General features: G+C 53.4%; 2 protein-coding genes and 2 long non-coding RNA genes across 6 annotated transcripts; 2 read left to right on the top strand and 2 right to left on the bottom strand.

Moving 5' to 3' along the window:
* Nucleotides 1-218: 218 nt before the first annotated feature.
* On the bottom strand, nucleotides 219-22,511 carry LOC118649763. Of its 2 annotated transcripts, XR_004965732.1 has the most exons (8): nucleotides 21,424-22,511; nucleotides 16,786-17,322; nucleotides 13,283-13,367; nucleotides 5,772-5,909; nucleotides 2,956-3,078; nucleotides 2,185-2,399; nucleotides 1,629-1,743; nucleotides 219-457 (listed from the first exon to the last, which is right to left on the bottom strand). It is a non-coding gene; the product is annotated as an uncharacterized LOC118649763 (long non-coding RNA). The 2 variants fall into 2 exon arrangements; XR_004965731.1 differs by having other exon boundaries at nucleotides 219-1,743; nucleotides 2,956-5,909.
* LOC118649761 (UDP-GalNAc:beta-1,3-N-acetylgalactosaminyltransferase 2-like) lies at nucleotides 17,342-20,108 on the top strand. The gene has a single exon (XM_036297079.1). The coding sequence runs from the start codon at nucleotides 17,559-17,561 to the stop codon at nucleotides 19,059-19,061; it is 1,503 nt and encodes a 500-aa protein (XP_036152972.1). The 5' UTR covers nucleotides 17,342-17,558; the 3' UTR covers nucleotides 19,062-20,108.
* LOC118649762 lies at nucleotides 20,221-21,380 on the bottom strand. The gene is made up of 2 exons (XR_004965730.1): nucleotides 20,618-21,380; nucleotides 20,221-20,470 (listed from the first exon to the last, which is right to left on the bottom strand). It is a non-coding gene; the product is annotated as an uncharacterized LOC118649762 (long non-coding RNA).
* Nucleotides 22,456-26,227, top strand: LOC118649760 (CDKN2A interacting protein). Of its 2 annotated transcripts, none has more exons than XM_036297077.1 (3): nucleotides 22,456-22,868; nucleotides 23,313-23,443; nucleotides 24,130-26,227. In XM_036297077.1, the coding sequence occupies exons 1-3, from the start codon at nucleotides 22,588-22,590 to the stop codon at nucleotides 25,470-25,472; spliced, it is 1,755 nt and encodes a 584-aa protein (XP_036152970.1). In that variant the 5' UTR covers nucleotides 22,456-22,587; the 3' UTR covers nucleotides 25,473-26,227. The 2 variants fall into 2 exon arrangements, with proteins under 2 accessions (XP_036152970.1, XP_036152971.1); XM_036297078.1 differs by having other exon boundaries at nucleotides 23,313-23,412; nucleotides 24,130-24,273.
* Nucleotides 26,228-26,797: the final 570 nt, after the last annotated feature.

Below are 26,797 nucleotides of genomic sequence, written 5' to 3' on the forward strand. Positions count from 1 at the left end.
TTTCTCTCCTTTATATATATATATATATATATATATATATATATATATATATTTCACAGTATACTGTATATTCCGTGTCTTATTCACATGTCATATGTAACAGCAGGCTCTAGATCAGTGGTTCTCAACCTGTGGGTCGTGACCCCTTTGGGGGTCGAACGACCCTTTCACAGGGATCGCCTAAGACCATTGGAAAACACATATATAATTACATACTGTTTCTGTGATGAATCACTATGCTTTAATTATGTTCAGTTTGTAACAATGATATTGGGGGTCACCACAACATGAGGAACTGGATTAGAGGGTCGCCGCATTAGGAAGGTTGAGAACCACTGCTCTAGACGAAGAGACTGGCGAGGCTGTCACCAGTCATTGGGCCTCTTATTCCTCCTCCATCCATTCTCGTCGCCCGCACAGCGCCTGGTCTCCCGTGGATCCATGGGCGCAGGTGCGGCTGTAAAGCAGGGAGAGGTTTTTATTACTCTGGAGCCCCGTTCACCGTGGAGCCAGTGCCTACAGCCGCCTCACAACCGGCTGGTGATCAACCTGCTGGTGACAAAAGCTCTCAGATGAAACCGCCTCGTCTGCGAAGATCAGGGCAGCGAGATTCACAGTCTAATTGCCTTGCATCTTACAGCCCTTTTTACTTCCAGACACGCTGGGAACATTCGTTTTACAGCAACAATGAAACTCCGCATTGCACAATACAACCTGCCCTCCACGCACAGAGGCCCCTGCCTCGGGTCCGAGTCTCCCTCGCTCCCTCACTCCCCCAACCGCGGCAAACGCAGCCATTCGAAGGCCTGGGAGGCCTGGTCGCCGTCGTCCCTCAGGTTCCTCTGCCTTCGGAGTGTGGTCCTGAGAGAGACAGCGTGGGGGGCATGGCTTGGACGTACACGGGAGGATTCTGCAAAATTCTGACAAGCGAGCAGGCAGCCCGTGGGTTTACCCTCCTGCGCCAGCTGGGTGGGTGCAGACACATCTGTTTCGTTTGGTGAACATCTGGAGACAGGGGTCGGCTGCCGGGCCAGGAGACCACGCCCAAGCAGTATTTCTAGTTGCTCCTTTTCGGTGCTGTTTTTGCACAAACTCGCTGAACCCGGATCAGGAGGCTGTTCCTAATAGTGTATCTTCAGGATCGCGCCAGAGCACAGAGAGAGCAAGCTTCCCAGTCTGTCCCTCGAGGCCAATATCACTGTAACCTCGCAGAAGCGCCATTTCGTTGCTGTGACCCTGCCTCCTTTCTGCCCATCCACCCCCTTCCTTAATCATCAAGCCCTTCGGACATCGGGTTCTGGTCAGCATCACACTGTCTTAAGGACAAAGCCTCAGGAGTGTTGGCCACGCAGAGTTTCCGTCAAGCTACAGGTGGCATCTGGACTTCCGTTGTGTCCGCCCCAGGCCCATGAGAGCGAAAAGACCCTAGGGACCACCCCCTCACGAAACCAGACAGCACAACGCCATGGCTGACCTCAGGACCTGCTGCAGTGGTCAGCTGCCCTGGCCCCACCCGTCAGTAGAGCCCACGACCCCACCTCCTTCAGCCACCCCGATGAGTGACTCCCCTTCTGTACAGCCCTCCCCTGGACGCCGTCGGGGAGCCAGGCCTCTGAGCACGAGCTCACCTGTGAGTCTGGGTGGGCACCATCTCCTCAACAATAAACACTTATTTCTTGGCTGCAAACTCCTGTTTCCATTTGACTGGACTTCGATGTGTGCCGGGAATGAACCCCTTTAGTCCTGTAACATAACCCAGGTCCCAACATCTGACAAAAATCTTGACATGCCTTCACACACACAAGACCAATAAACATCGTTTACGATAGATGCACAAATTCTAAGTAAAATGCTAGCCAAAGGCGATGGAGCAGGAGTCAACACTGGTGCAAGGGTCCCAAGCCAAAGTCTCCTATGCACCCTCCCATGTAGAGTGCACCCTTCCATGTACGGGACACCCTCCCATGTACAGTGCACCCTCCCGTGTACAGTGCACCCTTCCATGTACGGTGCACCCTTCTGTATACAGTGCACCTTTCCATGTATAGTGCACCCTCCCGTGTACAGTGCACCCTCCCGTGTACAGTGCACCCTCCCGTGTATGGTGCACCCTTCCACATACAGTGCGCCCTGCATGCCCTCTGAGGCTGAAGTCCTAGGGTGGACAGGGAAGGGGGGGCTCACCTTGATCCAGGGGGATGATGGGGTTGCAGAGCTCCTTGACTGGGGTGAGCACCGGCTTCTTGACCCCCTCCCTACGCCTGTCCACGGGGGCAGGGGGAGAAGGCGGAAACATACATGCAGATCTACGCCAAATAAAAAGGCATGCCAAAGTGTTCTGAGTCTTCCCTAGCAGTTCTTCCCAGATTCATTTCCACGTTCCCCAGATCTGATGGATGCTAAAAGGCGTCCCAAAATTCACGCAAGAAGTAATTTTGATAGAAAACACAGGTTTATAATTAAAAATTGTAAATTTTTTATTGATTCATAAAGTATACAGTATAAGGTTATGTATGGAATAGAATATCAGGTAAATGGCCTCCATGGCTTTGCTGGCACATATGCAAATGGATTATGGAACAACAACAAGTGGATGCTGATTTTTCGAACAAAATCATCTTCAGCGATGAGGCTCATTTTCATCTTGATGGCTTGGTTAATCGACAAAATTGTCACATTTGGGGTTCAGAAAATCCACGAGTGATTTTTGAGAAACAAATGCATCCACAATGTGTCACTGTTTGGTGCGGATTTGGGGCTGGAGGCATCATCGGACCATTCTTCTTCGAAAATGCGGCTGCTCAGGCAATAACAGTTAATGGTGCTCGTTATCACGACATGATAATCCATTTACCCGATATGCTCTTCCATACATAACTCTATACTGTATACTTTATGAATCAATAAAAAATTTACAATTTTTAATTATAAACCTGTGTTTTCTATCAAAATTACCTCTTGCGTGAATTTTGGGGCACCTTTCGTTGTACTGACTCGTACTGGACGTCTCAGATGAGGTCCGGGTCGTGGTGGCTGCTGGTGGCAGGAACGGGCCTTGACGAAAGTGAGACTCACACCCTAGACTCTCAAGTTGGAAGACATATGTGAGAAATGAGAGTAGAGACTTGTAATATCACATATTACAACGTATGTTGTTTAAACGGCCATAGTAGTCGTGCAGTTGCAGGAATAAAAGGCGGAGACTTGCAACAGACGGGGGGGGGGGGGGGGGGGTGGCGTGGGAAGATGGAGGCAGAGACTAGCCGGATGGATGCAGGGGCTTAGCTGGCACCACCAGCAGCTGGCGGAGGTGAGCACAGCCCTGCACCTGCGTTCGGAGCCATTTACAGCCATGACCAGGCCCCGGGTGCCGGAGGGAGGGAGCAGCCACGGGAATGTGTGAGAACAGACCTGCAGGGGACAGCCTCCCACGCAGGAGAAGCGCTTTGCCTCGGTCATAAGCATGAAGCTAGCCTCAGCCATTCCAGTGTGTCGTCTGACAGTAGCCTCTCCCCCCTGAAGACAGAGCTTTGTGGAGTAAATTCTATGCCTTTCGTTCCTGGATAACATGGGTGAAGCTGTCCTTCTGGGTCACGCAGGGGCCACGCCTCAGACAGAATGCATGGCCTCTGCCTCTCCCTGGACCAGTGTTTCTCACAGTGCGATGCACACACCACCTGCAAGTCCAGTTTAAAGCCCAGACCCAGGGCCCACGCCCAGACTCGCTGACTCAGACCCCCCGTGGCCCAGGAATGTCACGGAGAGCATCCGCAGGCGGCTTCCACACACTTCGCCGACCCGTCTGCGACCTCCCTCCTCGCTCCCAGCACTTGACCTCGATCACATCGCGGCTCTATTGCTGTTGACTGAGCCTCCAACTTCCCATCTGGAAGGTAAGGCACAGTCTGACCTGCTGCTCGGTGTTTGTCTGAAATCCTGAGATCAGAGGAGCCAGATAAACACAGGGCTGCTATTTAGCAACCCTTTGCTGGCAAAGGGCCCCGTCAGCACTTTCTTTCGCGTCTGCGCCAAACCTGCCACAGCCAGGAGGGCCTGGGAGCTACAGACTTGATCACTTCCCTCTCATTCCACACGGATAGGCAGGTGGAAATGTCTGAAAGAGCTTCGGGGACATGTTCCCCCTCCTGGCAATATTCTCAGTCACATCTGCCGACTGCCCCAGGCCCAGTGGGCCCCGAGTGTATGAGCTACTTGAGTCTCCGAAGGTCTCACAGCCCAGCCTCTGAAGCCAGGGACTCCGTGCCACCACCCAGCCCCTCCGCGCCCGCCCGGGGCACAGGTGAGCTCTCCGAGACATAACTCAGACGCTGGGTGGTCAGCCCTTATCAGGGACGTGCTGTGCACACAGATCTGCAGGCCTTTGTGACTATATTCTTCCCCTGGCGGCAATGCCACTGAAACTGTGACAAGTCATAAAAAAGCACAAATCCTACCATGTTGGAGACAGAGAGTGGGGCACACAGCAGACTCGCAACTTGGACACTTTATGGCGGTGGAAGGGTCTGCACGCTGCGGGGGACCTGCCCTCGGAGATGTGGCCCAGGGACCGCCGAGCGCCCAGCTCTTCCCACCGGGGCGGGAGGTGAGGGGAGGTAGACCAAGGACGTGAAAAAATACAGATTTTCTGACAAAAGGGACACGTGCGCCTTGGAAAATTCTGTGGCTATTGAAATGCCTAAAGTGATAGTCTTTGCCTCCCACCCCACAATGTCGGAATACACCTCCTACCCCAATGTAATTGCTGCGAACAATTTCTGCATCTCTTTCCGTTAATTCTTTAAAACACATGCAAACACATACGTATTTATAGATTCTTTTAAAGATAAAATGGGATCACACAAAAGGCATGTTTTAAAATGTCGTTTTTGTTATTATTATGCAGGTTGGGGTGAGTAACAAGACCACATAAAGCCAACCCCTTTAGGACCCTCCCAGTCCCGAGGAGACCCCACCTTCACCAGCGAACTTCCGCCTAGGACCCTGCAGCCTCGGAGAAAGGAAGCCCAGGGCGCTCTGGCCCCATCTCTCCAAATTCCTGCGGAAGAGAGAGCTCTGCCCTTTCTGGCTCTATTCCTTGTCACTAGATGCTGCGACCAGTAGGTCCCTTTCCATCAAAGCCTTCTCCTGCGGGCAGTCACAGCAGCCCCGAGGGGACTGTCTCAAGGGCGTCGGAAAGGGTATTGAGGGCCTGACCTGAGAATTGCCCTGCGATTCCGGCCGGAGCCTCTTACCCGTGCCCTGAGCCCCAGAGTGAGGCTGCCCCCCGGTTCCCGAGGAGCAGGAGAGAAAAGGCGCCCTGTCTGGGCGGGAGGGCAGGCAGAAGGGGACTCCCCGGGCCTGGGACAAAGGGCTCTGGGGCCCGGCCCCAGGAGCAGGCTTGAGGCTTCACTGACTCCTGGGGTGGTGGTGGGGGGGCCTCAGGACCGGGCAGCAGACTTGAGTGCAGGCCCCTAGGAAGGCTTCGCTCTTCCCCTGCCTCTGCCCAGCTGAACGCAGCCGTGAGGAAGGCCAGGAGCGATGAGGCCAGCCTGTGCCTCAGGGGGCGCCTCTGGCCTGGTGTCCTGCACCTGCTGTTTGGCCCATCACACTCGCTGCCACAGAGGCAGTCATGAGTCCTCAGAGGCGGCCGAGTGGAGTATAACAGGTTGATGGAGCTGATAAGGAACTAAAGCCCGGGGCCCTCAGCACCTCCCTGGGTTCCCAGCCAGCCAGCGCGAAGGGATGCGAGTCCCGCTGACCCGGGAACTGACCTGTCCGTGCGCGGGTTCTATAGGCAGGAATGCGACCGCTCCCAGGGAAGCGCATCCGCATCTGAGGTTACTGAGGTCACTGCCCAGAGGAAGACGGCCTGCTACAGGGAGAGCTGACGTGCTCTCCTCCATGTCATCCTGGGCAGGAATAAATGGAAGAAGAGAGGTTATGTTTCCAGAGCGCTTTCATTTTTTGAAGAGTTCAATGCCAGAGCACTGGGCCTTATTGCTTTGCCATGTTTCCTTTATAAAAACTCCCTTTAACATGTCCAGACCCTGTGTGTCACTTCCAGAGACTCCAGGATGCCTTAGTACAGCGGTTCTCAACCTTCTGGCCCTTTAAATACAGTTGCTCATGTTGTGACCCAACCATAAAATTATTTTTGTTGCTACTTCATAACTGTCATGTTGCTACTGTTATGAATCGTCATGTAAATATCTGATATGCAGGATGGTCTTAGGCGACCCCTGTGAAAGGGTCGTTCGACCGCCAAAGGGGTCGCGACCCACAGGTTGAGAACCTCTGGCTTAGTAGAATGAAGCTCCTGCATGTGGCAGCCCCCAAGGAAGGGGACTCCGGGCGAGTCCCAGCAACCTGCTCCCTCCCGACTGGGCGCCGGGGGCTCCGCTGTGGCGTCCTCTGCACCAGGCGCTGGGCACAGGGACAGACGGGACACGTGAGGGGCCACTGTGACTCCACGCGGACAGGGTGCGCGGACAGGGTGCGCTGTGCGGGTTTGCACCCACCTCCCCGGGCTTTTCGGGCACTGTGGATTCCCGGCGTGGGCCAGCCACACTCCACCTCGCCCCGGGAGGGGAGGTTTCTTGTGTCTGACTCGGACTCGAAGCTGGCTGGCTGCTAACTCTTCTCTTCTGGCAGCCGGGGCTGGGGAAGAAGGGCCAGCCTGGGAGGGAGGGAGTGGCGGGCACTGCTCAGTGGCCTCCGGGTCCTCATGGCCCAGGGTTCCAAACGCGGAGGAAGCGCCTCAGGGATCCTGCGTCAGCAGGAGTGGAACTCCCTGAATCTGTGACGCCATAAGAAGACTGAAGTGATTCCCCAATGTTTTGAAAAAAATATTTTTATTGGTTTCAGAGAGGAAGGGAGATAGAAACATCAAAGATGAGAGAGAATCATTGATCGGCTGCCTCCTACACGCCCCACACTGGGGATCAAGCCCACAACCAGGGCATGTGCCCTGACCGGGAACCAAACCGTGACCTCCTGGTTCAGAGGTCGATGTTCAACCACTGAGCCACGCCGGCCGGGCTCCTGAATGGTTTTCTAATAGATGTGTTACAGCTCCCCTCTCTGAACCCATGACTAGGGCATTGTGACCTCTGACTTTCAGGACAACCAGCAGTGACGCTGGTCCAGAATGCTACCACACAGGCCACTAGGGCAGCCACAGTGTCCACTTTGAGCAGCGAGGCAGTCCCAGCACTGCCAGCTCCTTCTGTAATTCTAAGCTGAAGCCTTCCACCACTGCCCCCTCCATCACGTTTCCACCACTGCCCCCTCCACGTTTCCACACTGCCCCCTCCACCACGTGTTTCCACACTGTCCCCTCCACCACGTGTTTCCACACTGTCCCCTCCACCACGTTTCCACACTGCCCCCTCCACCACGTGTTTCCACACTGTCCCCTCCACCACGTGTTTCCACACTGTCCCCTCCACCACGTGTTTCCACACTGTCCCCTCCACCACGTTTCCACACTGCCCCCTCCACCACATTTCCACCACGGCCCCCTCCACGTTTCCACACTGCCCCCTCCACCACGTTTCCACACTGCCCCCTCCACCACGTTTCCACACTGCCCCCTCCACCACGTTTCCACACTGCCCCCTCCTCCACGTTTCCACACTGCCCCCTCCACCACGTGTTTCCACCACTGCCCCCTCCACCACGTTTCCACACTGCCCCCTCCACCACGTTTCCACACTGCCCCCTCCACCACGTGTTTCCACCACTGCCCCCTCCACCACGTTTCCACACTGCCCCCTCCACCACGTTTCCACACTGCCCCCTCCACGTTTCCACCACTGCCCCCTCCACCACGTTTCCACCACTGCCCCCTCCACCACGTTTCCACACTGCCCCCTCCACCACGTTTCCACACTGCCCCCTCCACCACGTTTCCCACTGCCCCCTCCACCACGTTTCCACCACTGCCCCCTCCACGTTTCCACCACTGCCCACTGCCGTGTCCCACCACTGTCCGCTCCACCACATTTCCACACTGCCCCCTCCGCCACGTTTCCACACTGCCCCCTCCGCCACGTTTCCACACTGTCCCCTCCACCACGTTTCCACACTGCCCCCTCCACCACGTTTCCACACTGCCCCCCCTCCACCACGTTTCCACACTGCCCCCTCCACCACGTTTCCACACTGCCCCCTCCACCACGTGTTTCCACCACTGCCCCCTCCACCACGTTTCCACACTGCCCCCTCCACCACGTTTCCACACTGCCCCCTCCACCACGTTTCCACACTGTCCCCTCCACCACGTTTCCACACTGCCCCCTCCGCCACGTTTCCACACTGCCCCCTCCGCCACGTTTCCACACTGTCCCCCTCCGCCACGTTTCCACACTGCCCCCTCCGCCACGTGTTTCCACCACTGCCCCCTCCGCCACGTTTCCACACTGCCCCCTCCACCACGTGTTTCCACCACTGCCCCCTCCGCCACGTGTTTCCACACTGCCCCCTCCGCCACGTTTCCACACTGTCCCCTCCGCCACGTTTCCACACTGCCCCCTCCACCACGTTTCCACACTGCCCCCTCCACCACGTTTCCACACTGCCCCCTCCACCACGTTTCCACACTGTCCCCTCCACCACGTTTCCACACTGCCCCCTCCACCACGTTTCCACACTGCCCCCTCCGCCACGTTTCCACACTGTCCCCTCCGCCACGTTTCCACACTGCCCCCTCCGCCACGTGTTTCCACCACTGCCCCCTCCACCACGTTTCCACACTGCCCCCTCCGCCACGTGTTTCCACCACTGCCCCCTCCGCCACGTGTTTCCACACTGCCCCCTCCGCCACGTTTCCACACTGCCCCCTCCACCACGTTTCCACACTGCCCCCTCCACCACGTGTTTCCACCACTGCCCCCTCCACCACGTGTTTCCACCACTGCCCCCTCCACCACGTTTCCACACTGCCCCCTCCACCACGTTTCCACACTGTCCCCTCCACCACGTTTCCACACTGCCCCCTCCACCACGTTTCCACACTGCCCCCTCCGCCACGTTTCCACACTGCCCCCTCCGCCACGTTTCCACACTGTCCCCTCCGCCACGTGTTTCCACCACTGCCCCCTCCGCCACGTGTTTCCACCACTGCCCCCTCCACCACGTTTCCACACTGCCCCCTCCGCCACGTGTTTCCACCACTGCCCCCTCCGCCACGTGTTTCCACACTGCCCCCTCCGCCACGTTTCCACACTGCCCCCTCCGCCACGTTTCCACACTGTCCCCTCCACGTTTCCACACTGCCCCCTCCACCACGTGTTTCCACCACTGCCCCCTCCGCCACGTGTTTCCACCACTGCCCCCTCCACCACGTTTCCACACTGCCCCCTCCGCCACGTTTCCACACTGCCCCCTCCACCACGTTTCCACACTGCCCCCTCCGCCACGTTTCCACACTGCCCCCTCCGCCACGTTTCCACACTGCCCCCTCCGCCACGTGTTTCCACACTGTCCCCTCCACCACGTGTTTCCACACTGTCCCCTCCACCACGTGTTTCCACACTGTCCCCTCCACCACGTTTCCACACTGCCCCCTCCACCACGTGTTTCCACCACTGCCCCCTCCACCACGTGTTTCCACACTGTCCCCTCCACCACGTTTCCACACTGCCCCCTCCACCACGTTTCCACACTGCCCCCTCCACCACGTGTTTCCACCACTGCCCCCTCCACCACGTTTCCACACTGTCCCCTCCACCACGTTTCCACACTGCCCCCTCCACCACGTGTTTCCACCACTGCCCCCTCCACCACGTTTCCACACTGCCCCCTCCACCATGTTTCCACCACTGCCCCCTCCACCACGTTTCCACACTGCCCCCTCCACGTTTCCACCACTGCCCACTGCCGTGTCCCACCACTGTCCGCTCCACCACATTTCCACACTGCCCCCTCCACCACGTTTCCACACTGCCCCCTCCGCCACGTTTCCACCACTGCCCCCTCCACCACGTTTCCCACTGCCCCCTCCACCACGTTTCCACACTGCCCCCTCCACCACGTTTCCACACTGCCCCCTCCGCCACGTGTTTCCACCACTGCCCCCTCCGCCACGTGTTTCCACACTGCCCCCTCCGCCACGTTTCCACACTGCCCCCTCCGCCACGTTTCCACCACTGCCCCCTCCACCACGTTTCCCACTGCCCCCTCCACCACGTTTCCACACTGCCCCCTCCGCCACGTTTCCACACTGCCCCCTCCGCCACGTTTCCACACTGCCCCCTCCACCACGTTTCCACACTGCCCCCTCCACCACGTTTCCCACTGCCCCCTCCGCCATGTTTCCCACTGTCCCCTCCGCCACGTTTCCCACTGCCCCCTCCGCCACGTTTCCCACTGCCCCCTCCACCACGTTTCCACACTGCCCCCTCCACCACGTTTCCACACTGCCCCCTCCACCACGTTTCCACACTGCCCCCTCCACCACGTTTCCACACTGTCCCCTCCACCACGTTTCCACACTGCCCCCTCCACCACGTTTCCACACTGCCCCCTCCACCACGTTTCCACACTGCCCCCTCCACCACGTTTCCACACTGCCCCCTCCACCACGTGTTTCCACCACTGCCCCCTCCACCACGTTTCCACACTGCCCCCTCCACCACGTTTCCACACTGCCCCCTCCGCCACGTTTCCACACTGCCCCCTCCACCACGTTTCCACACTGTCCCCTCCACCACGTTTCCACACTGCCCCCTCCACCACGTTTCCACCACTGCCCACTGCCGTGTCCCACCACTGTCCGCTCCACCACCTGTTTCCAGACAGCGCCATCAGATCCCCCCACAGTAACGAGCAAATTCATGGCTCTGGAGGAAATAAAACTAGGTCCTTCCTTTCCTGTTCCCTAGCGCTAACTTCACGAGACAGTGATAGAGGAACGTCCTGATCCCCTTGAGCACTAGCGTGGCCAATGAAGAAAGGTGAGTGAAAATCCCCGCGCTCGCTGTATCGATGCCTGTGGAATCACTTCCACACTGCCGCCGCTGCCAGCCACGGGGAGTCCTGAATGCGTGGAGGTAACTGGATGGCGGCACCCTCAGCACCGCGTTCAGGACAGAAGCTGTGCCTTCGCTAGTAGCGGCGGTGCGATGGTGGAGGGCCGCTGGCTTCACTCTGCGTCTTCTTCGCATTGTCTTGTCAGGAGGAGCCACTATCCAGTCCCAAGTGGGGGGGCGGGGGGGCGAGGTGGGGGATGGCGGAGGGCTGCTGGCTTCACTCTGCGTCTTCTTCGCATTGTCTTGTCAGGAGGAGCCACTGTCCGGTCCCAAGTGAGCCTGGCACTGCCCCTCCATGCGGTGTTTAAAACGCTTCCCTGGTGAGATGGGAACACTTCCTTTGTTCCCGTCTTTAAATTTAACTGCACAGTATTACCCCCACCAGTGAGGTGTTAAATCAAAACTGCCTTCCCTGGTGAGAAGAAAAACACTTGCTTTGTTTCCTTCCTTAAAATTAATTGAGGTTTTTCAAAAATGCATCCTACTCAACCAACAGTTGCATAGGAGGGGAGAAGAGACGGGATTTTTAAATGCTGCTTTCGATGGCTCCTCGAAGGTTTCCAGCACATTCTTTCTAAATGTCTAGACCCCTTCGCGAACGCTCTGCCGTCCTCTGCTTTCTCCCCTCCCCACTGCATTTTAGAGCATTGGTCTCACTGGTGTGACCCTTGGTAGGGAGTTAGCAGGAACCCGCTGGAATGAAGGAGTGACTCCATGAGCCCAGATATTCCTTAGGCGCCTGCAGATTTCCCAAAAGCCCACGCTCCGTATTCAATGGAGTTAAAGAAATTGCTTATTAAAATTAAAATTGGTCTCCAGGATTAATAACGAGGGGGTGCGATAGATTTGGCTAATGGTGCTCCCTGCCCCATTTTTCTCAGGGAGTCCAGAGGTGGCCCTAACTTTCCCAGGCATCTGGCTGGTCTTTGAGATGCAAGGCGCTCTGTGGTCACCGCCTTTTGCAAGGGGCAGCAGCATGGAGGAGAGAAAGAGGCAAAGTCTGGACTTCTACAGGTCAGAAGTCCACGTGGGCACAGAAGGAGATAAAGAACCAAGCCTCACCTTCCCCAGATAAACTCTCCAAAGGAAAGGGGAGGGGGGGAAACCGAGAGGATGAGACTGGGGGTGTTTCCCTGTGCAGTACCCCGGGTCTGCCACCTTACCCCCAACCTGGGCTTCAGAGGGAGGGGGCAAAGGGAAGGAGAGGTGAGGAAGGAGGATGAAAACCCCAGTCAGCTTGGGGGACCCTTGAGCAGGTGTGGCCCAGGCCTCACTCCCAGCAGGACCCGGGGAAGCCGCAGAGCACCCCTCCTCCGCGCAGGTGGCCTGGCGAGGAGAGATGTCTGCGGGGTGTCTGAGCTAGTGGACCTGAGAGAGCCTCAGAGAGCGCCTGCATCCAGCAGGGATGACGGCCAGTGGATGCTTACTACGCCTGGAGAGGCATGAGCACAGCAAGGAGAGTCCTCTGAGCTACAGAGGCCCCACTGCAGGGATGAGGGGGAAGCAGTGGCCTACAGGGACCTAAAGTCTAGGTCCATAGACGGACCCAAAACTGATAGGGGAGATGGCTATTTCAAGGGATGCCGGGCACTCCTCACCTCGACCCCCAGCTCCAGCCCCTGTGCTTCAACACTACAGGAGTTCCCTGGAAAGGATGCTCGAAATCCTGAAATGCAACTGGGTCTCCCCCCCCTCTTCGTGGAACTGGACTTTAAAACAGAAAATGAATTCCACCATAGAAAACAGCTACATGTCTCTGCACACCGTGGGTTCTGGACTGAGATTTGTGCCTGCTAAAACACAGTTCATTTGTAAAGGCGTTATTTTCATAAACCAAAGAACTAATCATCAAAACTGCATCATCTCTAATAACAAAAGCATAATATGCTAATTAGACCGGAAGAAGCCGGGGCTGCGAGGGAAGCCAGAGCCGGCAGCCACGGGAAGGAAGGTCTACTCTCGCACGAATTTTGTGCATCGGGCCTCTAGTTACCAAATAAAACCTAAAACACGTTTCTATAGTTCACTTATTGAATGTAAGCTATGTACCAGGTACTGACCTATCCTCTTTAATACACGACCTCTTTGACACGACCCCCATTTTACAATTACGACAATGAAGACTTAGAGAAGTTAAATAATTTGCCCAAGGCCACAATGGTGGTACAAAATGGAGCCAGAATTCAAACCCAGGAAGGTCTGATTCCTAAAGCAATACTGTTAACTAATGTAAGTGACACATGTCCACTCACCTGGCTTCCCAGCTCTCTCCACGAATACTTCTAGGTCCTCTGCTGCTCATAGTTCCAAGGCAATTGTTACCAAACCCAAGTAACTCTTCAAAGGACAAAATAAAAAACGTCAGAGTTTGGAGTAAGGAAAGGTTTATTGACCAAGAAGGTGCCAACTGAGAAGATGGGAGACTTAATGGTACCTCAGACCTATCTTGCTCGCTGGATGAGACTAAGGGATTTTAAGGGGTTAGGAGGAACAGGTACGGGGAAGTGCTGGTGGGGCAAGTTTTAGTTGAAGGACCTTGGAACTTGGCCATTTATGATAAAGAGTCATCAATACCAGATCTTCCTGGGCCGTGGACTCTGCTCCTGAAGGTTAAGTGCTGGTCCTTTAGCTTCTGTCCTGGTTGTGTTAGGGAGGGGGTGGGGAGTGGCAAGATTTTGGTTCTGGGTGCAGCAGGAGGTCAAAGTTCTCTCATCTGTGCAACCTCTGGTTACCTGACATGAGGTTGCAGTCTGTTATCTCTTAAAAGCAACTCAGTATCTTGTTAAACAGGATAAAACCATTCTGAGCTGGTTCTGTGGTTGCACAATCACACACTTGTACACAGAGCCCTAGAAAAACAAACACAAATGTCCTATCCTTCCTACTCCTAGTTTCCAAACTGCCCAATAACTAAGTGGTTTATTACTGTTGTAATTTTAGTGCCTGGACTTCAGTTCTAAAGATTTTTTAAAATTGATTTTGAGACAGAGAAGAAAGGAGGCAGGGGGAGGGGGAGAGGGGGAGAGGGGGGAGGGGGAGAGGGGGAGAGGGGGAGAGGGGGAGAGGGGGAGAGGGGGAGAGGGGGAGAGGGGGAGAAGGGGAGAGGGGGAGGGAAACACTGATGCAAGAGAGCAACACCCATAGGCTGCCTCCTGCACGGCCCCCATTGGGAATCAAACCGTTAACCTTTCAGTGCACTGGAGGATGCCCAACCGAGCCACACCGGTTGGGGAGCCTAGAGTTAACTCAGTTCCTATTTCTTTTGCAGCCACTACATCTTGTTAGTTAATCAAAATTCATTAAACTTCACCAAGGAGCAAAATGTGTCAGGAGATAAAATTCTAGACCAGAAGTCAGTAGACTACACTCCTTGGTTCCTCATGCTTCCCTTCCAATTGACCTTAGTCAATCACTTAACTGCTCTGACCTCAGTCTCCTCATCTATAAAATACACAGCCTTAAGGTCCCTACCAGTTCTAACTTCCCACGATTCTGACGAACCAGGATGAAGCTGTTATTTTATGGGAACTTAAACTGTAATTCTTCAAATCAGAACTCTTCTCTGATCTCCATCTGTATCTTTCTCCCAGATTTAAATCTCCCACGTTCTGGGATCAGGCACAGGTGAAGGGTTTCACAAAGGGATGGAAAGTACACTGAATAATATCTCATCTTGTTGGTATTAGGAGGAACATGAAGACTAAAAAGAAAAAATCGTTTTCAGGAAGGCTCTTCATATCCTAAATAATAAAAGCCTAAAATGCTAAGTGTCCAGTCATCTGGACAGTGACTGGGTCTACTGTTCAACCAAAGTGTAATACGCTAATGACATGCTAAGACCGCTCAACCACTTGCTATGACGTGCACTGGCCACCAGGGGGCAGATGCTCCAACCAGTAGGTTAGCTTGCTGCTGGGGTCCCAACCTATCAGGACTGAGCGAAATGGGCTGGACACGCCCTGGAGCCCTCCCTGACCCCGATTGTGCACTGGTGGGGTCCTTCGGCCTGGCCTGCGCCCTCTTGCAATCTGGGACCCCTCGGCGGATGTTGGAGAGCCGGTTTCATCCGGATCCCGTAGGCCATACCCCCCTCCTCCCCCCGCCCCCCCTCGCCATGCCAGGGCACCAGATACAGGGCTCTCAGCTGGTGAGTGCTGCTGCAGCAGGGTGAGCCTCTCTAGATAGGGACTGATTGGGTGCAAGCCCGCATCAGACACAGTGGGGCTGGGATGACTTCGGGTTTCAGCCCGATCCCTGCAGGCCACCCCAAGGGACCCCATCCCTGCACAAATTTGTGCACTGGGCCTCTAGTGACTATATAAAGAAACATAGCGCTATAAAAAGATTTTATAGCCACATTTTGGCTAAAATGTGGAGAAAAAGAAGTCATCCTGATAACAGACCCGCCCACAGGAGAATTGTCTTAGTCGTTTGAAATTGCTTCCTACCATCTGTTCTTGAAATACTTTTTCTGGTATTTGGTGACTTTTCTGTTCACATGGCTGTTATCTCCATTTCCTTGAGTGTAAATTCTTTGGTTTATTGAGTTTGTCATTTTCCTTGCATGATATTGACTGTACTCAGATGTTTTATTATTCTTAGGGTGTACCCATGACTCAGATCTGTACAATCAGAACATTTCATACCCTTGGTGTGAGTGTTTATTTAAGGGATACACATGACCCAACAAAACCAATCGATTTTTAACAGAACCTCAGACATTGGCAGAAACTCTCAGAAAAATAAATTCTGATGGACACATGCCATGCGTTGCTAGGAACCATTTTGCCACTCTGTAGGAAGAGCTTGCCCAAGATTGAAGCTAACGCAGAGAAAGCCAAGTCTGGAGATGAGGAGAAACAGGCTTCCTGATTTCAATATACTGTTTGAGTACCCGGAGCCCAGGCTACTCCCTGGACTGTCAGTAACAGCCAATAAACTCCCTTTTTATTTAAGCAGAAGCCATTTTAAATCATAATTTTTGTCACTTGTAACTGAAATAAATCAAACTAGAATTTGTAAACCTGTAGAGAAAGTCCATAGTTCTCTACTTCTTCACATCAGTAGGTACCCAAAGAGCCTTTCTAAAACTGAGGTAATCACTATGCCACAGGAAAAGAAGGTACAGGCATACCTCGGAGACACTGCCGGTTTGGTTCCAGAGCACTACGATAAAGTAAATATCGTAATAAAGTGAATCATAGGAATATTTTGGTTTCCCAGTGCACAGCAAAGTTCCTTTACACTATACTATCTATAGCCTATTAAGTATGCGACAGAATCATGTCTAAAAAACAATGTACATACCTTAATTAAAAAATACTTTATTTTCGGATTACATTGCCATTATTATAACTTAAAAAATAATTTTGAAATTCAGGCTCTATTTGCTCTCCATCCAAGGCAATGAAAACTATGGGTGGAGGCTACAGGGCAACAACAACAAAAGTGAGAACATTCTTGGTTTAAAACGCATGCCCAAGTAAGCCCTGGCCGGGTGGCTCAGTTGGTTGGAACATCATCCCCTGAACCTAAAAAAGGTCTCTACACATATGGGAGGCAGCAGATTCATGTTTTTTTTGTGTTTTTTTTTTTTGTTTGTTTGTTTTCTCTCTCTCTCTCTCTCCCTTCCTCTCTAAAAATCAATAAGAAAAAGAAAAAAATGAAAAAAAAAATCAGTAAGAACATATCATCAGGTGAGGATTAAAAAAAAAGCACAAATAACACCTAGGTATGTAATCATAGATTCTTTTACCTGATCTCCCCCCTGCCTAAGAATTCATGGAAGACCATAATATTTTCCATCTTAAATTGCATCTGAAGTTAAAGGGTTTCCTCATCCTTTCACCCCTCCAAAGTCTCAGCAATTTTCCCTGAAAAAGAAGAGCAAAAACTGAAGCAAAATCCCAAATTAAAAATGTTTGTTTTGCCTGTTCCTATGCCGTTTCTTTTGGCACAGCAGCAAAGTGGGCAATATGATTGTCACATCATACTGTAGTTGAATTTTTATTATTCCAGCATGTATACAGGGTGGGCAAAGGTCTACTCGAAAGTTTATTCTTGTATACATGTATTCTTAATGACTGTATTATTTGCCATATAAGCAACTGGAAACTACTTTTGCCCCACCCTGTATACATCACATGGCTTTTAGAAATTGTTACCTAAGTGACCATTTTTTTCTTGCTTATTCTAATTCAAGCACTTTTCAAAACCCACATTTAGTAAAAGGAAATGTTTCATTCCGTAATTTAAGATTATTACATAGCACCTACTGTAGCTTATTATTAACCTTGGGGGAGGCCCGGCGAGGGGCGGGGCTCCGGCCGCCCAGTGGCCGCCGCCTCCCGCATCTGAGGATCCCAGGCGCGCGGCCGGAAACCGCGAGGCACCTGGACGGCGGCGGGAGCCCCTGGAGCCGTCGCACGGGCGTCGGCCGCCCCCTCGGCAGGTTCCCTGCCCTCCGCCGGGACGCGGGAGGGCCCGGCGCGCGACGGGGGCGCGAGGTGGGGCTGGCGGGGGTGGCCAATGCGAAACTGGCTGGTGCTGCTGGGCCCGTGCGTGCTCGGGGCGGCGCTGCACCTCTGGCTGCGGCTGCGCTCCCCGCCGCCCGCGCGCGCCTCCGCCGAGTCCCCCGCAGAGCCGTTGGCCCCGTTTCCCCAGGGGAAACGCAGTCACTATGACGTGGTGGTTGGCGTGTTGTCCGCCCGCAGTAACCATGAGCTTCGAAGTGTGATCAGAAGCACCTGGCTGAAACATTCCCTCCAGCACCCCGCGCTCGGCCACCGGGTGCTGGTCAAGTTCATCATCGGCGCCCGGGGCTGCGAGGTGCCCGTGGAGGACCGGGAGGACCCCTACTCCTGCCGGCTGCTCAACATCTCGGACCCGGTCCTGAACCAGGAGATCGAGGCGTTCACTTTCCCCGAAGACCCGCCCTCGGGCCTCTCCAAGGACCGCGTGGTCAGCGTGAGCTTCCGCGTGCTGCACCCCATCGTGATCACCAGCCTCGGGGTGCTGGGCGGCGCCAGCGACGTGGGCTTCCAGAGGAACATCACCGTCAGGCTGTACCAGGCAGAGCAGGAGGAGGCCCTCTTCGTCGCTCGCTTTAGCCCCCCGAGCTGTGGGGTGCAGGTGAACAGACTGTGGTACAAGCCCGTGGAGCAGTTCGTCTTACCAGAGAGCTTTGAAGGTACAGTCGTGTGGGAGAGCCAAGACCTGCACGGCCTGGTGTCCACAGATCTCCACGGCGTGGCCATCAATGACGGGGGCGGAGTCCTCAGGGTCACCACGGCCGGGGAGGGTGCGTGGCCTCCTGAGCTCGCGGAAGGTGCGGAGGGCGTGGCCGGCGGCTTCATTTACACGATCCAGGAAGGTGATGCCCTCTTACAAAACCTCCACTCTCGCCCCGGCCGGCGCGCTGCCCACCTGAGGAGCCTCCGCGAGGAGGACGCCTTGCTGCAGGAGGAGAGCAGCCGCCACGGCGATATTGTCTTCGTGGACGTCGTCGACACCTACCGGAACGTCCCCGCGAAGCTGCTCAACTTCTATAAGTGGACCGTGGAAGCCACCAGCTTTGATTTGTTGCTGAAGACAGACGACGACTGCTACATAGACCTGGAAGCCGTGTTCACCAGGATCGCCCACAGGACCCTGCAGGGCCCGAGTGTCTGGTGGGGAAATTTCAGGCTGAACTGGGCCGTGGACCGGACGGGGAAGTGGCAGGAGCTGGAGTACCCGAGCCCTGCGTACCCTGCCTTTGCCTGCGGCTCGGGGTACGTGGTCTCCCGGGACATCGTCCACTGGCTGGCCAGCAACGCGGACAGGCTGAAGACCTACCAGGGTGAAGATGTGAGCATGGGCATATGGATGGCGGCCATAGGACCTAAGAGATACCAGGACAGCCTGTGGCTGTGCGAGAAGACCTGTGAAACGGGGATGCTGTCCTCCCCGCAGTACTCCCCGCGGGAGCTCGCGGACCTGTGGAGGCTGAAGGAGCTGTGCGGCGACCCTTGTCAGTGCGAGGCCAGATGAGGGCCTCGCGGGGAGGGGCTGGGCGTCTGCGGGAACTGAGAGCAGGTGCGGCCGGATGCGTGCTGAGTGCTCCCTCGGGAGCTCCAGGCGGGCTCTCCTGGACCCTCGTTGTGTCACTTCATGTTCGCAGTTTCCTCTTTAAGAATCAACCCTGATGCTGTAGCATAACAGAAACTGTATTTATGTATCGGGAGATTTGAAAAATACCAAATAGTTTATAAGTCCTGATGCATCGTTTCTAGTTAGCATTCACTAGCTATCATTTTTGGTTAAAAGTCGGCTTGTTCAGAAATCTTGAGTGACTGAGAGTTGGACTTTCAGCCTGGATTGCAGAATAGCTTCGTCTCGCACGATTAGGACAATTATATGGGCCGAAAAACTCACCGAAATGCTGTGCGATGCTGTGGTCGCTCTGAGCAGGAGTCACTTGTACCAAAGTGTGGGTTTCTGGAAATAACATCGCTTTCTGTGGATGTCTGAGCAAAGGGGGCAACTTAGACCTGGGGAAGAGCCCGATGAATTCTCAGGTCTGGACCTTGGTTTTAAAGTTCATTTATCATTAATGGACAAATGCACAGTTTTTTTTGCCATTTCACACAAATCCTGGGAGTCACAGTTTAGTACTCCTATTAAAAATGCGACATTTTTGTGAATATAAGTAAAATCAAATATTCTCAGGGTTTTAGTGCCAGAGGGAAGGATATTTTTAAATAGTTGACACTTTGAAAGAATTATGCTTTCCTGCTGTCATTGCCTAAAGTTTACCTAATATGAGTGAGATTTGATCAGTGCTGGGAATCGTTTACAGCAGAAGATAGGCTCCTATAGGGGTAACTGCGAGAGGAAGCATGTAACTAACTTTGAGAAGTGCTCTTACTCTGAGCACTGCGGTCGAGCAGAGTGATCGTAGCATGTCTGCTGTACACAGTGGAGGGTGTGCCCCTAAGTTTAAGGGACATTTCCCTAAATGACCAACCAAATCACTTTAGTAGCCTTTTAAACCAGTAGTATCAATAGAGGATTCCATTAAACTGGTCTTATGACAGACATGAACTGTGTTCAGATTTTATTAGACTAGCTAGGTTCTATTTAGTATTGGGATCTCCACATAATGAAATGCAGTCACGAACTATAAATATGAAATAAAATCAGAAAATCATTAGTTGGTACAAAGCCTTTATTGTCGCTATTATGTACAAGCCTAGAAACAGTCTCTTCCCTAAAGAAAGTACAGCCTCTGAGAGAACTGCTCCCGCAGGTCATTTCTTGCCGGTGGGCCCGGAACCACAGTCGTCTCTGAGCTGTGTGAGCTGCTGTCACCATCGCACCAGCAGGCAGTCTCCATTCTCCACAGAGTAGAACTGTAAGGACTGCTGGTCATTTTCTAGTTCAATCTCTCTGCCCGGCATCTAAAGTCAGAACAAAGGCTTGGGTGACTCAGACAGACCTGCCAGAGCGAATCACATGCCCCGCCCCAAGCCCGCGGAGTCAGCCCTGGAGGCTCAGTTGCACAGCTGCCACTGCTGTGGCCGGGCTGGCGGCTCCGGGCAGCTCACCTTGGGGCTCTCGTAGGCCAGCAGCAGGTCCGACACAGGGACCTTGAGGAGGCGGGACAGCAGCCCTTTCACCTTCTGAATCGTCATGGAGTCTGTCAAAGAGAAGCCCCCCGTGCTCTCAGGTGACAGTCACCTGTCGCAGGCGGTCAGTGCAGGACCGCAGACCCAGTGGCAGCTGAACTGTCACCTCAGAGGCCGGGGAGCAGACCCGGTCTGAGCACTCAGAGCCTGTGCTCGGCCCGTGTGCCCTGGTCAGCGAGTTTTCACACTATTTGGTGGCGTCTAATCCTCCCTCCCTCATCCCAGTCACCAGAAGTCAGGTTCTCTGCAGAGGATGATGTGAGGAAAATCATTAACTTCTCCTTTCAGTCTCTGTGGTTGTGATGCCCTAACTACAGACACTGCGGGGCCTCTGGAGGGAGGGGTGCCTACATGGTCTGCCGGGCCCTCCCCGCAGGCGGCCGGCAGCTACCACAGCGGGTCCCTGTGCTGGACACACGTACAGTGCCCACCAGGCCTGGGACGCAGCCTCAGGGAGTAAACGCTTCGGTTTGTTCAAAAAACACTATGTATGAACTTTTCTCCAAAGATAGTTGTGGTAAATATTGGCTATTTTGATGAGAAACACAGTTTCTTTGAAGCTTTAGCTGGAGGTACAGCAATAGTGTGGCGTTCCTACAAATATCACATGGATTCAAATATTTTTCTATCAAAAACCATTTTTGTAAAGGCTGTCTGTTTTTATGCAACTTGTGATAATAAATGTTCTTTATTTTAGAAAAAAAAAAAAAAAAAAAAAAAAAAACCTTAAAGTATACCTACACCTGAAATCGGAAACATACAGTCACCGAGCGGCAGTCAGCGCTAAGCGGGGACAGTACACAGGCCCTTTCCCACGCCGCCGCCCAGCTGCCGCGCCGCGGGCGTCACTGTTTCAGGAAACGTGCAGGACGTCCTGTCCTCGGCGCGGCGGGGTTCGACCAGGTCCACCCCCGGGGGGCAGCGGGGATCCACCCAGGGGGGCAGCGGGGATCCACGGGGGGGCGGGGTGGCACCGGGGATCCACCCCCGGGGGGCAGCGGGGGTCGCGGGCGGACTGCGGGGACCATGAACGCGACCCCGCGCGCCGAGGACGGTTGCAGACGGGCCCGCAGGGCCGCCCGGAGCGGGGCCGAGCGTTGAGCCGCATCATCTCAGCCATGACTGTTCCTTCCCGCGGACTCCACGCTCCGAACGCGCCGCCCGGGAGGCCTCGGAGCGCGTGGCCGGTCTCCCTCGGAAGCAGCGCCCGGAGCGCAGCCGGCGGGACCAGAAGAGGGAGGCGGTGTCATCACCCTCCGCCCGGAGACGCATGGGGGAAGGAGACCTGTGCAATACTTTAAACGAGGAGGGATTGACGTTAAAACAGAAAAAGAGATGGAGGCGGGCTTTGGGGTTGGCTCCGCTCAAAACCCGCGTCTCGGGCAGAGCGCACGGCCGAGGAGGGCTGGGCCCGGCCCGGCCGCTGCGGGAACCCGGCGCCGAGGCGGCCCGCGGGGAGGGCGGCGGAGCCCGCGGCGTCACAAAGCCGGCCGGACGCTCGGCCGTGCCCCGGTCGCGGCGCCTGGACCCGCGGGCGGCCCGTCTCCCCGCGCTCCGCCCCCCGCGCCCCGCCCCCAGGGAGCGCCCGCCGCCGCCGCCGGCGTCTCCGCGTCGCCGCAGCTCGCGCGCCGCAAAGCGTCCTGGGAGCGCCGCGCCGGAAGGACGCACGCGCTCGGCGGCGGCGAGGTTATAAAAGGGCCGGGGCCGGCGGCGGGCGGAAGTGGGCGGATCGGCGGCTCCGGCGCTGTTGTTTGGGGCCGGGACCTGCCGAGGGGCGTTCTCCCGAGGGCCGCCGGCGCCGGCCGCAGTGACAGGGCCGCTCGCCCGGCGCCCCCGCCCCGCTCCCGGCGCCGCGTCCGCTTGCGGCCTCCGCGACCTGCAGACCCAACATGGCGCAGGAGGTGTCGGAGTACCTGGGCCAGAACCCGCGGGCGGCCGCCTGGGTGGAGGCGCTGCGCGGCGACGGCGAGACGGACAAACACTGGCGCCACCGCCGGGAGTTCCTGCTCCGCAATGCCGGGGACCTGGCCCCCGCCGGCGGCGAGGCGCCCGCGACCCCCACGACCGCGGAGGAAGCTGCCGACGCCGAGAGCGGCCCCCGCCGGCGGCAGCTGCAGCAGCTCATCTCCTTCTCCATGGCCTGGGCCAACCACGTCTTCCTCGGGTGCCGGTGAGTGGGGGCGCGCCCCGAGCCGCTCTCCGGGTTTTGTCTGCAGCCTCGGGGCTGCGGGGCGGGGAAGTTGGGGAGCGCGGGAATGGCGGGGCCGCCTGCCCTCTAGGGTAGAAAGGGCGAACCTGCCGGAAGCCGACCTGCTGAGCCGTCTGTGGGTGCCCCCTTGGGTGGGGGGCGGAGGGTGCTGGCGGCGAGGTTGGCGGACAGCCCTCTCGTGGACCGGCCCTGAGTTGAAGGGGGACCCGGAGGGACCCGCCCCCTCCCTCCCCCCGGACGCTGGCGCACCCGTTTCTGAGGTTCCGGGAAGTGCCTGGCGGTTGGTGCCCGGTCCCCTTTCTCCATTGCAACCAGGAAGTGCCGTTCCTGTGGCCTGTTGGGCACCCCAAACGGGGCAGCTTGGGGGGAAACACCTCCTAACAGTGACTTTTCCTTCTTTTCCAGGTACCCCCCAAAAGTTATGGACAAAATACTTAGTATGGCCGAAGGCATCAAAGTGACAGATGCTCCAATCCATACCACACGAGACGAACTGGTTGCCAAGGTGAAGAAAAGAGGGATATCAAGTAGCAATGGTTAGCAGATCATAGATGTGAACATACATAGGAGTTGAGAACATAAGTTTGATGCCATTAGGAATTGTTACTACTTTTTGTAACGATCTGGAATTTACGTAATGTTAAAATCAAGTGAAATGTCAAAACTGAATCCTGTGTCTGTGTTTTAGCCTCTGCCTTTGATAAGTTTTCCTTTAACTGCTTTTAGATTTTGAAGTGTCAAATGTCTGTGTTGTTGATTTTTTAATGTTAGAAATGAATGATGCTCTTCGGTGCTGTTTAAGAAATTAATGAAGTTATTCTACGTGTTTTGTTTATTTTTAAATTAAGGGACCAGGGAAGGCTGCCTTTTTTTTTTTTTTTTTTTTTTAAATTGATTGTAGAGGGAGGGAGGGAGGGAGAGAGAAAGAGGAAAACATTCATCGGTTGCTGATCAGATCACACGCACCCTGACTGGGATCAAACCTGCAGCCTGAGACGTGCCCTGACCGGGAATCAAACCAGCCACCTTTTGATGTACTGGATGAAGCGCCAACCAACTAAACCACACCGGCCAAGGCTATGCCACCGTTCTAAAGAAACTACTGGTTCTGAAATATATTTGCCTTGTGCCTTTATTTTAATGAGTATCTGTCTTCTAAATTTTTAGCTGATGTGTATGAGGTGGACTAGTCACATATCTGTTTTCCTTTTTTCTTTTTTAGAAGGGGTAGAAGAGCCAACGAAAAAACGAGTTATAGAAGGAAATAATTCTGCAGTTGAGCAAGATCATGCAGAAATTTCTGCCAAAACAGAACATGCATCAGCTCAGCAGGAAAACAGCTCGGTGTGTACGGAGTCATCTGCCAAATCAGAGAGTGGTGGGAACTCCACTCGGAGCTCTGGCACCTCCGATCAGAGTAGCTCGACAAGTGATGGCGATCGGTCTGCTTCCAGCCAGAGCAGCATTTCCTCTCAGGTAACAGCAGCAGGGTCTGGAAAGGCTTCTGAGCCAGAAGCCCCAGATAAACAGGGTGCAGCGTCGATTGTTTCTTCCTTGTTGAAATCCAGTGTGAATAGTCATGTGACCCAGTCCCCTGATTCCAGTCAACAAAGTGGATCACCTAAAAAGAGCGCTCTGGAAGGCTCTTCCGTCTCAGCTTCTCCAAGCATCTCCGAGGTTGAGGTGCCCTTGTTGGGCTCCTCGGGAAGCGCAGAAGAAATAGAGTTGCCACTGTTGTCTTCTAAACCTAGTTCAGAGACAGCTTCAGGTGGGTTAACTCCCAAAACCAGTTCAGAGGCAAATGTTTCATCGTCGGTTTCGAAAAACAGTTCCTCATCAGGCACATCCTTACTAACTCCCAAGAGCAGCACATCAGTAACTACGTCAATGCTGACTTCCAAAAGCACTTCGCAGGTAGCTGCATCGCTATTAGCTTCTAAGAACAGCCCACAGACCAGTGGGTCTCTCGTTTCCAAAAGCACTTCGTTGGCAGGTGTGTCCCAACTGGCTTCTAAGAGTAGTTCTCAGACTAGCACATCCCAGTTGCCTTCTAAAAGTACTTCCCAGTCTAGTGAGAGTTCTGTCAGATTCTCTTGTTGCAAGTTAACCAATGAAGATGTGAAACAGAAGCAACCTTTTTTCAATCGACTGTATAAAACAGTGGCATGGAAGTTGGTAGCTGTTGGTGGCTTTAGTCCCAATGTGAATCACGGAGAGCTCTTAAACGCAGCTATTGAGGCTCTGAAAGCAACACTGGATGTGTTTTTTGTCCCGCTAAAAGAACTGGCAGATCTGCCTCAGAGTAAGAGCTCTCAAGAAAGTATTGTTTGTGAACTGAGATGCAAGTCTGTGTATTTGGGCACTGGATGTGGAAAAAGCAAAGAAAATGCAAAAGCAGTGGCATCAAGAGAAGCATTGAAGGTATTTCTCAAGAAAAAGGTGGTAGTAAAAATATGTAAAAGGAAGTACAGAGGCAGTGAAATAGAAGACCTAGTGCTCCTCGATGAAGAATCAAGGCCTGTCAACTTACCTCCAGCATTGAAACATCCTCAAGAATTACTATAATACATGCAAAGTATCACCGCATACAGTATCTGGTATTGGAAGAGAAAAACTGACTTTTGTATAATATAAACACAGGCTTTCACAAATTTTGTATTGCTTTTTTCCAGTTTTGCAGAAAATTTACATTCTAGTTCTCTTCACACAGTAGAAGTTGTAAATAACTTATGAATGACAGTACACATTAAAAGATAAGCAATAACAGCATACCAGTATGCTGTTTTATTTGCTGAGGGAAATACTGTCTTCTATTTTTAATGATGCATTAGGTACGGTGTGTAGTTCTGTAGAGTCTTAAAACTTTTGTACTGCTTTTGATTTGGTGAGAATATATTGTCTACCATGCTTTTTTTTCCCCCCTAGTGTAATAAACCTCCCACATCAAGAAAAGGGGACCATAGTATTTGAAAGTCTGAAGCTTAAGGTTTTAAGAATGTTGCCCATAATGTTGAACGTGTCTGTTAAATAATAAAAGGAAAAATAGTTGCCTCAGACTATTTTTATGAGGAGTTGTAAGCATTTTTTTAGATATAAAGTACTTAAGGTTATTTTATTCTGAGGTTGTTTAAAATTCATGCTTTTGACCACTGCAGATTCTTTAAGTGGGTTAATAATTTATGTTTTGAGGTAAAATACAATTTACACTTTTTCTTAAGACATAAATGTGGGTTTCTATATTAAACATATTTTGTGACTACTGCTATTAACAGATTGATTTGTTTAGATATTAAATGCTTTAAGCTATTTTACCTTTTCAAGAAGTTGTGTTTTTTTTCCCCTTAAGTCAGAATTCCTGCAAATAAGCTTCCTGCTACCAGTCATTGTAAATTAAAACCAAGTAGTTTTTCATAGCTGATATACAACTTTATGAATAGAGAAGGTACAGTTACCAGATCTAGAACTGGATAGTCTTCTGTTTACAAATCTTAATACTGGGAAGAATAGAGAGCCATGCTCAGCTCTCTAGTGAGCTTGTTCAATTGACATACCTTCATTAGTAATGAAATGGAATCCTGTTTTTGTGTCTTGGGTGATTCTAATTGTATTATTCCATTGTGGTAGATCATTTCATTTTTCTTCAAACTTTGGCCCAGGATGTCTCGTTATCTTTGTGGCTTTTCTTCTGGTTTTTGAGATACTGCAAATTGAGCAGTAACAGTGATAATGTAAGAGAAAAATCAAGATATGACCTTTCTCATGCCCATAATATTACCAGTAGAATAGTTAAACAGAACACAAGTAGCACGATTTAAATAAAAGATAAGGATACTTTATGTACTTGAAATAATCAGTTTTTATTTCACCAGATAACCTTTAAAAATGAATGA

The sequence above is a fragment of the Myotis myotis genome, unplaced genomic scaffold (assembly GCF_014108235.1).
Source record: "Myotis myotis isolate mMyoMyo1 unplaced genomic scaffold, mMyoMyo1.p scaffold_m19_p_3, whole genome shotgun sequence".
In the NCBI taxonomy this organism is placed as follows: Eukaryota; Metazoa; Chordata; class Mammalia; order Chiroptera; family Vespertilionidae; genus Myotis; species Myotis myotis.

What these genes read in the sequence shown, in the direction of transcription:
- LOC118649761 (XM_036297079.1), top strand. Translation starts at nt 17,559, where the DNA reads ATGCGAAACTGGCTGGTGCTGCTGGGCCCGTGCGTGCTCGGGGCGGCG.
- LOC118649760 (XM_036297077.1), top strand. Translation starts at nt 22,588, where the DNA reads ATGGCGCAGGAGGTGTCGGAGTACCTGGGCCAGAACCCGCGGGCGGCC. An exon ending in CACGTCTTCCTCGGGTGCCG is followed by an intron (nt 22,869 to 23,312) that starts GTGAGTGGGGGC and finishes CTTCTTTTCCAG; the next exon opens with GTACCCCCCAAAAGTTATGG. An exon ending in AGGGATATCAAGTAGCAATG is followed by an intron (nt 23,444 to 24,129) that starts GTTAGCAGATCA and finishes TTTCTTTTTTAG; the next exon opens with AAGGGGTAGAAGAGCCAACG.